Raw genomic sequence first — 11851 nt, 5'->3', positions numbered from 1 at the left:
AAAGAAAAATAGCTTTCACATACATTTTTTCGAGTTTCAATTATTTTTGCATTCAAACACATTTTTTTAAATTGAAGCAATATTTGTTTGGTTAAAAATATATATTTTGATTGAAGCAAAAAAGCAGCCTGATTTAGAATTCCCCTCAAGAATGATGGGAAACAAAAAACGCTCATTGTCAACTTATTATTATAAATATTCTTGGAAGTTCATTTTATTGCCGACACTGCACTTCGGGGTCATCAACATGTTGTGCCCCCCGCCCCAAAAGTCAAACTCCGCCTATGGTTCTAAACGCTTCAATGTATGACACTGAAGTGTCAGTGCCTGGACGTTTCTACTTCCGGTTCACTCGAGGCAACGTCCGTGTACCCTTGCTACACTTGCACTTCTCTTTAAGTTCCCTTCTCCTCACTAAACAAGCTCCTTCAAAGCATTCTCATCGAATAAGGACCCAAGTAAGAATTTACTGGACTAGAACGTTCCATCTTAAGGCTTAGTAAAAGTCGTTTGACTGTATTTAATAGCTTCCCAGGCTTGCATTTTTTTTTTTTTTAGCTTAGCTCACTAGCCAAGACACGCTAAAGCATTTCAAATGCTTTGGCATAACGCCACTTGTCGGATTTGTTTTCAAGGGGGCTCGTTGGTTACCATTAGAGTGATTAAATTTAATTGTAATTAACGCTTCTTGATTTGTCTTAAATATGCTAGTAAACATTAGTGAGTGAAGGTTAACTGTGTGGGTTTTGTAGGCCTGTAATCAAATTAGAACATAGGACACTTCGTGGCGTGGCTCCACAACAATCACGGTTTTTTATTACGTCTGTATTTCATTGTCACCACACACATCCGACGTGCGCGCATGCGCACAATAAATCAGGCGTATGGAGTACGCACGTGTATTTCACTTTACTCGACACCGAGGGCGTGGGTTTGGTCTCAATATTGGGAGGGACGATAGACCAGCATGTACACTTTTTGCTGGGGACAGGACAGTAATGAGAACAAACAGATTGGGTGAACAGGGGGTCAGGGCTACATTTCTCACGAATATGAATGTATTTAATTTATAGGCTAAATGTTCCATGCAAAATAAAACAGTATTGATTTATACTAACTTTCCCACTGCAAATTTATAACTGATTAATCCGATATTTTTTCTTAAATCTTGTCGAATAATTGTCTCCATCTTTTTTTGATAGTTAAAGACTAGTTAACAGATTATTATGTCAGATTATTCCACTTAAATTAAATAGATATTACTATTTGTTCTTATTAAACCCATACATCTAAAAGTTAGTAATTTTTCACATAAATCCAGAAAAAATGTTTTCAAATAATGTTTTGAACAATATTCTTGAATTTAATTAAGAACATTTCTGACAAATGATTTTAAGATTAAGTCATAGATTTAAAGAACAGTTGACAGGATACGGGGCCAATCCGTAGGGGGCCTATTTAAAAAAAACTTAAAATTAGTATATTTTCAAAACCAAAGCCACGAGCGACCTAAACCCAAAACAGGCACTCCCTTAAGCATACAGTATATGAGTCTCCATGAGCTAGCGGCATCAAAGAAATACTAAGTCGTTTCATAATAAAGTCCTGATTAATTATTTTTTTTATATCAGTATAACAAAACACAAATTTTATAAAATTCTAAGATTTTAGGCTAGATGCACAAAAATCACCAAATGCAGTGATAATCACCTATATTTTCAGGATCAATAGCAATATTTAACATATCATATAAGTTTTTGCCAGATATAACAACTTAAATGTCACATGTAGAGATAGAAAAATCCGGCCATCACAAAAAAAATAGCTTTTTAAATTGAAAATTCTCGTAAATAAATGCTTAAATCGAGGAATTTCTATAGATATGAATGTACAACAGTCTAGATTCTTTGTTTAAAAGCAAAAAAACGGGCAATTATTATTCGTTTTACGTAAATGTTACAAGCCAAAGTTAGACTAATTTTATCCATTGATTTTATTTTTTTTTCACAACGTTTCAAAGTGCATGCATGGTGCTATTTAATATAATAATTACCTATAATCCTCGACCAAATCACTCTTGAGACACTCTTGCCTGCTTGTATGCAGTAAAACCTTCGTCCTGTTTCCACCTAAATCCGGGGTTAGAATGCAGCATGTGTTTGAGTTTATCACAGTATAAGCCAACTCAACATTCTGCCTGGGGCGGCCCCATACGGGAAGGTGTGGCGCAATGTCTTAGGGAGCCATCTTGTCAACTGATGGTGGAGTGTATGATTAAGTAAACTAACTTTTTGCATAAGGTAAGTCTGTTAAGATTATTTTCAGCTAGCTGTTTATATTATTCCAGAAATCTGAGTAAAATTTTCTTGAAGCACTGACAGATCATTTCACTTTTTTCTAGTAGATTTACACCGAAAACAAAGAAATTTAGGTAGCTTTAAGTAGATGTGTTTTTGCAGTGCATGTGTGTTAGTTCAGGTGATACACCTCTCGATTCAAACCTTTGTTTTAAAAAACTACAAAAGAAACATTTTGAAAACTTCCAGGATAAATGTCTGGATTTAATTAGCAAATATAAATTGCAGTATTTGAACATAACTTCAATTATATTAACATAAACAATAAATACAAACCTGTTAATAATCTCTTAACTATCCAGGAATGCAAAACAATAAACATTTGTCTTTAAGACCACCCAACAATGTTTAAATAAAGACATTAAATATAACTGAAAAAAACTTTTTAATCAGGGAGTAACAAAAATAAATAAAAATGGAGCCTTCCTTCAGGTAGAACACTACTGCTTTTGTTCACAAGCACAGCCAAACTCAACAAAAAATTAAAAGCTTCTTTGGGCTGCTTTAAGACCATGTAAATGAAATAAAAATTAGGGCTGTCAAACGATTAAAATTTTTAATCGAGTTAATCACAGCTTAAAAATTAATTAATCGTAATTAATCGCAATTCAGACCATCTATAAAATATGCCATATTTTTCTGTAAATTATTGTTGGAATGGAAAGATAAGACACAAGACTGATATATACATTCAACATACGGTACATAAGTACTGTATTTGTTTATTATAACAATAAATCAACAAGATGGCATTAACATTATTAACATTCTCTTAAAGCGATGCATGGATAGAAAGACTTGTAGTTCTTAAAAGATAAATGTTAGTACAAGTTAGAGAAATTTTATAATAAAACCCCTCTTAATGTTTTCGTTTTATTTAAAAAATTTAAGATTTTCAATCAAAAAATAAACTAGTCGCTCGCCATTGTTGATGTCAATAATTACACCATGCTCACTCATTGTGCTTAAACCCATAAAATCATTCGGACCCAAGTGCCAGCAGAGGGCGCCAAACACCAAAAAACAAGTAACAAGCAGACATTACACTGCTGCCATTTTAATCTGTTTGAGGGGGGCATGTACGTTAATTGCGTCAAATATTTTAACGTGATTGATTTAAAAAATTAATTAACGCCCGTTAACGCGATAATTTTGACAGCCCTAATAAAAATAAAAATTAGGGAGAAGTGGGTAAACCTCGGTTCACTACATTTCTCACAAATGAATTAAGGCGAACAGGAGAAAACACATAAAGCCAGATATTCCTCTCAAAGCAGCTTCCTACTGGGGTTCGGGAAATTCACACAGATTAATGTTATGACAACTCTGATGCAGATCGGACTTTCAGTAGCAAAATTAGTGGTGTGTTCCTCACCTCCAAAACATTGATGTCTTTTTACATTATTAACAATGGCTGCTAGCAGAAAAAAACTAATATTCCTTGTCTTCAAGGGGCATGTTGTATTTGTGATATTTTGTGTCGGGGCTGTGATTGGGTAGGTTTGGGCAGGGGCAGTTAAGTCATCAGCCAATCAAATGTGTGTATCAGGAAAAAAATGGCCTGGCACATTCAGAAAGTGAAAAGGGGTCAATGTACTGTAAGTCTGAAAATAATGTAATTGTCAATTGTATCCTTACAACATATGGGAAAACAATCTAAATGACTTATATAAATGAAGTCATTATATACTGCAAATAAGGTTGCTTAAAAGTTGGTGGGAACTATTTGAGCTTCCTGAAAAGTTTGTAGTGTTATGTCCCTCCCGTCCCTATGCAAACCTACGCCCATGCTTGACACTAACGCAATCCCAAACCTCAAATCAAAGTCAGAGCAGTGTAGAAAGAGTTGCGACACTCTGACCTCCCCGCTGGTTGTCGCGTGGTTCAGGTACGCGTGAGTAGTTCCAAACACAAGCAGCGCTGTAATTATTTTCAATGGACTTGACAACGGTGATTGCGACATTTATGGGAAAATTGCTGAAATCACGTTTATAAGTAGTCATTTGATTATGTCATTGCATTATAACATATTTGTAAATGCTAGTTTTACATTTGATGTGGTAAGGCGACAACAGAAAATTATGTAATCTGTTAGGCAGAAGGGAACTTTCCCATGCTGTGGAGAGAAGATTTCATGTTTGTGTTGGCATTAGCGCAGGAAGTCTACTTTTTAAATGCAAGATGATTTAGCTTTTTCTTTTTTCACTACTGGAATATTGTACTGTTTTTCCAGGGAATGTCTAGATTTCCTTGATTCACTTACATGTGGCAATATGTTAAAGATATGTGTGTTTGTGGTCACGACTTTGAAATTCCATTTTCAGCGTTTTTTTCCTGTTGTACTTTCTAATGCTGTTATGTATGTATGTATGTATGTATGTATGTGTGCGTGTGGGGGGGTGCATGCATGCATGTATGTTCATTATGAGACTGATCTAGCCACATACTCACTTGAAAGCAATTCAAATTTGGATATATTTATCACATTGATTAAATATTTTTTGAATCCAGTGATTTGAAGTAGTTTTAGTTACAAAAGTATTACACTGAAATTTCTGCTCCTGAACGTCTCTTCTTACGGTTCAATTGACGCAACATCTGTTTACCCATCCGGGACTTGCAGATCTTCCCAAACAGGTTTTTCTGCCATTGAAAATGAATGGGAAATTTAGATGCAATTGGCCATCAATGGCTTGGACACACATTGGTGTCAATTACATGGACGTACATGGTTGTCAATGGCATCGAATTCTTTGGTCAGCATTTGAATGTCAATGGGCTGCCATGGTAAGTGGTAAAAAAAATCGCAAGAACCTATGTTTTCACAGAACCGGTCAGTCAAACTGTTTGGGCTGTGCGGCATGACGTAAAAACGCGGAGAATAAGATCAGTGGTTTTCAACCTTTTTTGAGTCACGGTACGTTTTTACATTGGAAAAAAATCTCACGGGAAACCACAAACCAAAAATGTTCCAAAATTACTTTCTGTATAGTATATTCATTTGTAAAATAAGTTCTCAATATTTATACTTACTCAGTGTGAAACTTGAGCCTGTTTAGATGAACACAAAGCCAGGAATCTTTGTCAACAGCTCTCAGTCTCTCTCTGTTTTTATTTTATTTTTTTTTATAGCAGTTGCCAGTTAGGCTTGAAAACCCAGAATTATCAGACAGGGGGGCTTTAGCCATGTCTTTAACCACATGACAGCCAAGCATCTCAATGACAATTGCTTTGCAGGCAGGTAGTGTTTTCTCTGCCACAGTGGGACTTTTTGGGTTTAGCAAAAAGGTAACTGGCTTTGAGGGTTTTCCCATTTACCTTTGTAGTTTTCCCCGTAAATGTTGCCTGTTTCTCTGTGTTTTCACTAAGGCGAACAAAATAGTCTATTGACTTGTTTTGAAGCCATGGCAACTGCAACTTCTCGTGTCGCCTTCAAGAAATGCTCGGATTTCTAGCCATCAGCCACCTTGCTGTCCTAGACAATGCCTTGGAGTAAAACACAGGGGGAGGATTGTCGGTCGCTACGTATGGATAAAATGGAAAGGACACTCTGGTAGGCCTGTCGCGATAACAAATTTTAGTGTGCGATAATTTATTTCATAAATTATTGTGATATGCGATATTATTGCACCCCCCCCCCGTTTAAAAAAAAATTACAATAACACTGAGAATACTGTATATATTAATAGATCATGTACACCCATTTAAACGCAATAAATGTTTACTCTTAAATTCAAAAATACTTTTTAGAAAATCACAACTAAAAACAATAGGCCATGCCTCTTTTAAGTAAAAGACAACAATATTAATCCTGCACAGAAACACAGAAGAAATAAAATGTGTTTTTTAAGAAAAATAAAATTCCACTTAATAATTTAAGCATCTAGGCAAATGAAAACGTTTCCCCACATAGCTTCTGCTATGGCGTTCCATGTGTAATACAGTGGTACCTCTACATACAAAGTTAATTCGCTCCAGGAGCTTGTTTGTAAGTCGAAATGGTTGTATGTCAAGCAGGATTTTCCCATAAGAATGCATTATAATTCCAATAATTCGTTCCACAGCCCAAAAACCCACACTACATCCTTAATAAATACTGCTGTTACTATTAGTGTTGCTCCGATACCATTTTTTGGCCCCGATACCGATACTTGGCTGTGCAGTATCGGCCGATACCATACCACCCCGATTATATATATAATTTTTCTTTTTTTTTTTTCCCCCCAAGAGCTACATAATTGGATGTGAAATCATTGCTATCAAGGCTTTGTCAGGCTGTTGCTTACCTTTGCAAAATAGGAAAAAGACTAGTACAAAGTATAATACTAGCCCAACAGTAAGAAAGTAAAAATAAGTTCATAATAATAAACTCTGAATGAACTGAGTAAACTTTTTTTAAACCTCTCAAAGGCCAAACAGTGCAACTTTCATGAAATTATTGTCACATTCTGCTGCTGGTTAGATTGTGTTTTGTTGCTGGGCTGTTAGTGGGGGCGTTCCTGACGTCACACCTGAATCCAATGCGGGCTCATCAACGCAGCATTTAAGCACGGGTGAGCTCAGAGAAGGCTGCCGAGATATTTGCTTTGCTGATCGCCTTTTGACATCTCGCACTATAGTCTCGCTACATTTGCTTGTTACGCCCCTGCATTGGGTTTTTTTCTGGTAGTGTGCTGCACTCGTTTGTAACCTCTACCCTGTGCAGGTATTTGAGTGTTTTTATTTTGGCTTTTTGGCTCGCTGCCTATCGTCTTAGTTATGAAATCTTCGAGTTGTTCGAGTGTAGTATTGAGCTCCGTCGACCTGCTGTCACGGACTCCTTTTGTTATTTCTACTATCACGCGATCGCGTGTTATTTTTTGTTTGCAATCATTAAACCCTTGTACTTATCCTCCGCTTGTTGTCCGCTTCGAGGTCCAACCTTGTTTCCGCATTTGCGGACGCTCACAATTATAAGTAATAATAATTGACCACAGCATCCCGTCTCTCTATTAGCCTTGTTTTTTCGGGAGGGGGTGGGTCCCTTATTTCTATTTCTGAAAGGTGGCAACCTTACTTTGGAAACAGTTCCCAAATTACTGCAGCATTTCTTTCAGTAAAAGACAATAAAAGTTAAGTAGACGTAGTGAACTGACCAGAGATTGTTGCACCTGTCCAGCGCCCTTCCTCTGGATAGCAGTCCTCTTGCAGGCACAAACTCGTTGTGTTCGTTCACGTTTCGTCTTCACATGTTTTATCAGGTTCGAGGTATTGAAACTGGCCGATTTAACTCCACATCTCGAAACTTTCAGGCCGCAAATCTATATGCAGCCATTGATTTTAATTGACGGGATTTCTATTTTGAAATATTTCCCGACCGCCGCCATGTCGGCCATGTCGCCATGTCGGCCATGTCATTGATCAGAAGTGGCTATTGGCCCGTTCTCATTGGTCTGGAGCAGGCCAATAGCGATAGCTGTTTGGTGGTCACGTGTCATCACACAACACAGAGACAAAGTGTAGTGAATGCCAGGAGGAAAAAAAAGGCTGCGGTCAAATGTTATAATAATGGACCGGTAAATGGTATCGGTGCCGTCTTTGTTGGTACTCGCCAATACCGATACCACCATTTTGGGCCGGATCGGCGCCCCCTGCCGATACTAGTATCGGTATCGGTACATCTTTAGTTACTATTGCAAATAGCAATTACAAAGAGCAAAACAAATAAAATATGAATAAAAATCAGAATAACAATAATATAATAATAGCAATAATAACAATAATACAGTACAGTACATGTAATAATGTAACGAATTGGCTCTTAATGTGGCAGACTTTTTTTGCTGTACCTGAACGCACCGCAGGGCTGACGGTGAGCAGGAGAGCGCTATTTTACTTTCTGTTTCGATCCTGGCGTCAACAGCAGTGGACACTCGGCGAGTTGATGGAATAAATGATTTGAAACCTAACGAAGCTGGCAAGTTCTTAGGCTGTGTTACCACAATAAGAACTGTCACCTTAACTTATAAAGACTGGCGAACGGAGGGGGACCGCCGGCCGAGATCGGCATTCTTCGACCCAGTTCATGGATTCACACACCATGCTTATATTTTGCTATCATTCACATCTTCATTTCAATGGTAAGCGTCACCTTTTCTTTTTTTATCCACCTGCACTAAATTAAAAATAGAACTAAAATGCATTTTGCGTAGTTGGTAACAAGGAAGCCGAACTTTTAACAGCACGTCAGCTGCACGCGCGCATGCAGGTGCACACGAGGCGAAAAATCACAGCGGAAAAATTATCGCCTTCATTTTTAATTACCGTGCGATAAATGGAATTATTGCATATTGCGACAGGCTTACGCTGTGGTGTATATCGACACTTGACGAGTCTTATCAAATGATGTACAGTGGACTTGCTGGGGTCCACATTGTCGAGGACAGCAAGGTGGCTAATGGCTAGAAATCCGAGCAGTTATTGAACGCGACACGAGCAATACCTCGCTCTACTGCAACTCCGCCCGACGACGTAATAAAAAATAAATTAAAAAAAACAGCGATATTGGATAAATTCTCGCGGCACACTACTGGTTGAAAAACACTGAATAAGATGAATAACTCAAATAAGCTCGATTTAGGCTTATCACATGATTTTTTTTTCTTCCCATTTAGTGTCCTGCAGACATCACTGAAGAACATCTTCATCCTGATACACATAACCCCCTCCACTTTAAACAGGAGGAAGAGATGTTGTACATCAAACAGGAAGCGGAGCAAATCACCCCCTGCATTAAAGAAGAAGAACAGCAAGAGAACATCAACAAGTGTACAGTGACCGCCAGTGTGAAGAGCGAAGAAAATGAAGGTCCAAGCGAAGAGAGCGGGGCAGCGAAACCTTCGATCTACTGCTCATTTCAGCACCTGACAACAAAAGAAGAGGGACAATCGCAACCGGACGGCCTCTTCTCTCCGCTTTCGGACAACGACGACGTAACATCACACTCTTCTGACACTGATACTAATGAGGAGGATGTTGACTTTGACCAAAATGCTTTGAAATCCTTAAACAATTCATCATTGAAAATAGACGAAAAAGAATGTGCTGGTGGGAATTCGTTTGCCTGCACACTTTGCAACAAAGGATTTTCACGGAAAAATCATTTAGAAATGCATAAGCGTAAACACACTGGAAAAAACCCTTTTGCCTGCACATCTTGTGGTAAAAGATTCACCGAGAAGGCTAATTTACACAGACACGCAAGAACACACACTGGAGAGAAGCCTTTCGCCTGCACTCTTTGCAAAAAAGGATTTTCTCGGAAGAGTCATTTAGAAATGCATAAGCGTACACACACTGGAGAAATGCCTTTTGCCTGCACACCTTGTGGTAAAAGATTCACCGACAAGGGAAATTTACACAGACACGCAAGAACACACACTGGAGAGAAGCCTTTCGCCTGCACTCTCTGCAACAAAGGATTTTCTCGGACGACTCAGTTAAAATTGCATGAGCGTACACACACTGGAGAAAAGCCTTTCGTCTGCACATGTTGTGGTAAAAGATTCACCGAGAAGAGAAGTTTAAATGCACACACAAGCACACACACTGGAGAAAAGCCTTTCGCCTGCACTCTTTGCAACAAAGGATTTTCTCGGAAGCCTGATGTCGTAAAGCATATGCGTACACACACTGGAGAAAAGCCTTTTGTCTGCACAAGTTGTGGTCAAAGATTCACCGAGAAGGGAAATTTAAACACACATGCAAGAACACATTCTGGAGAGAAGCCTTTCACCTGCACTGTTTGCAACAAAGGATTTTCTCGGAAGAATCTGTTAGATAAACACACGCGTATACACACTGAAGAAAAGCCTTTTGTCTGCACATTTTGCGACAAAAGATTTTCTCTGAAGTCTCATTTAATGATACATAAGCGCATACACACTGGAGAAAAGCCTTTTGTCTGCACATGTTGTGGTAAAACATTCACCGAGAAGGGAAATTTAGACAAACACACAAGTACACACACAGGAGAGAAGCCTTTTACATGCTCAGTTTGTCAAAAAAGATTCCATCAGAAAGGAAATTTAAACAGACATGCAAGAACACACATTGGAGAGAAACCTTTTTAATGCTCACTTTGTGGTAAAACATTTGCTCAGAAGGGACATTTAGTATTGCATAGAAGAAGCCACACTGAAGAAAAATCTTTGAATTGCAATGTTTAACAAGATATTCGAACATCACAGTCATTTACAGTGGAAAAAACATTTCAATTTTCTTATCGAGTTTCCCTTGAGCCTCTTTTGAAAAAGTTGTTGAAATGATTTTGCAGGTCCTGGTCTTTTTCACAACTGTCGGATATTCTTGATTTATTTATTTGTTTTAATCAAATGAATTGGGTTCAGTTTAGGTTACTTCATATCAAGCTTGATCTTCTGTTTTATAGTATGACTTTCCTGCTCCTTTGATTGACCCAGATTTAGCGTATGTCTCCGTGTCTCTGTTGCTTATGTCTCTGTTTTTAATTACTCTTCATTTTCCCCCACACTTCCTCTACTGTGAACCGTCTTTTAGAGCTCTTCTCTTTAGAGCAGGGGTCCCCAAACTACGGCCCGCCTCCACATTTGGTCCAGCCCCCTGAACAATTTTTAATTTTTTTTTTTTAAACATGTGTTATTTATTTCTTGGCTTTTTCTGTGAAGAACCCAGAGAGGGTTATTTGGTTATTATCTATTTAATTAATAGTATTATATTATATTATATTATCTTATATTATATTATCTTATATTATATTATCTTATATTATAGTATAGTATAGTATAGTATAGTATAGTATAGTATAGTATAGTATATTACATTACATTACATTACATTATTTACTTTTGTTCCGTGAAGAATCCAGAAAGGGTTATTTGATTGAGGCTTTCTGAAAAACAATACATTTTTACATTTAGGCACTCCTGCAATCGTCACACTTTTTCTGTTACAAACTGACCCCGGCCCCTCATCAGAGAAGGGAAAAGTTATATGGCCCTCACAGGAAAACGTTTGGGGACCCCTGCTTTAGAGTGTCACTTGGGGACATAGCCAATGTGTAGTGTTTTTTTTTTAATTTATTTATTTTTTATAACCATTGTATTAATTTATCAATTCATTTATAGCATTAAATTGAAAAAATATACAAATGTACCCCCCGAAAATCATGAAGTACTGTAGTTATATATTTCATTAATAAAGTGAGTAAGTAAACCTGCTATGAGTGGAGGCTTTTTGCCAACAGCGACCTCTCCTGGCCGTTCTTTTCGCCCTGATATTTTCCCTGCACCCTTCTGTTTTTTTCCATTGGTTTTCATGGCTAGCGACTTTAAGAGTAAAGCTAAACCAAGGGAGCCTGAGAAGCTTCAATGCTTCAATTTAAAGCAAGTTCATTATTGTTATGTTCCTTGATGGAGGAAGTGCAGCGGAAGCAGTGCAGTATGTTGGAGAAAGACCGAACTTTCAAAGTATAGGGT

At 37.7% G+C, this 11851-nt stretch overlaps 1 protein-coding gene across 1 annotated transcript; it reads left to right on the top strand.

Annotated features, from left to right (window-relative positions):
* Positions 1-346: 346 nt before the first annotated feature.
* LOC130923659 (gastrula zinc finger protein XlCGF57.1-like) lies at positions 347-11528 on the top strand. The gene is made up of 2 exons (XM_057849512.1): positions 347-458; positions 9011-11528. Exon 2 carries the CDS (start codon positions 9086-9088, stop codon positions 10466-10468), a length of 1383 nt encoding a protein of 460 aa, XP_057705495.1. The 5' UTR covers positions 347-458; positions 9011-9085; the 3' UTR covers positions 10469-11528.
* The last annotated feature ends 323 nt before the right edge of the window (positions 11529-11851 follow it).

Source organism: Corythoichthys intestinalis, chromosome 1, assembly GCF_030265065.1.
Source record: "Corythoichthys intestinalis isolate RoL2023-P3 chromosome 1, ASM3026506v1, whole genome shotgun sequence".
Taxonomy (NCBI): domain Eukaryota; kingdom Metazoa; phylum Chordata; class Actinopteri; order Syngnathiformes; family Syngnathidae; genus Corythoichthys; species Corythoichthys intestinalis.
Note: the sequence above shows the minus strand (reverse complement) of the source record. Positions and strands in the feature narration are given on the sequence as shown.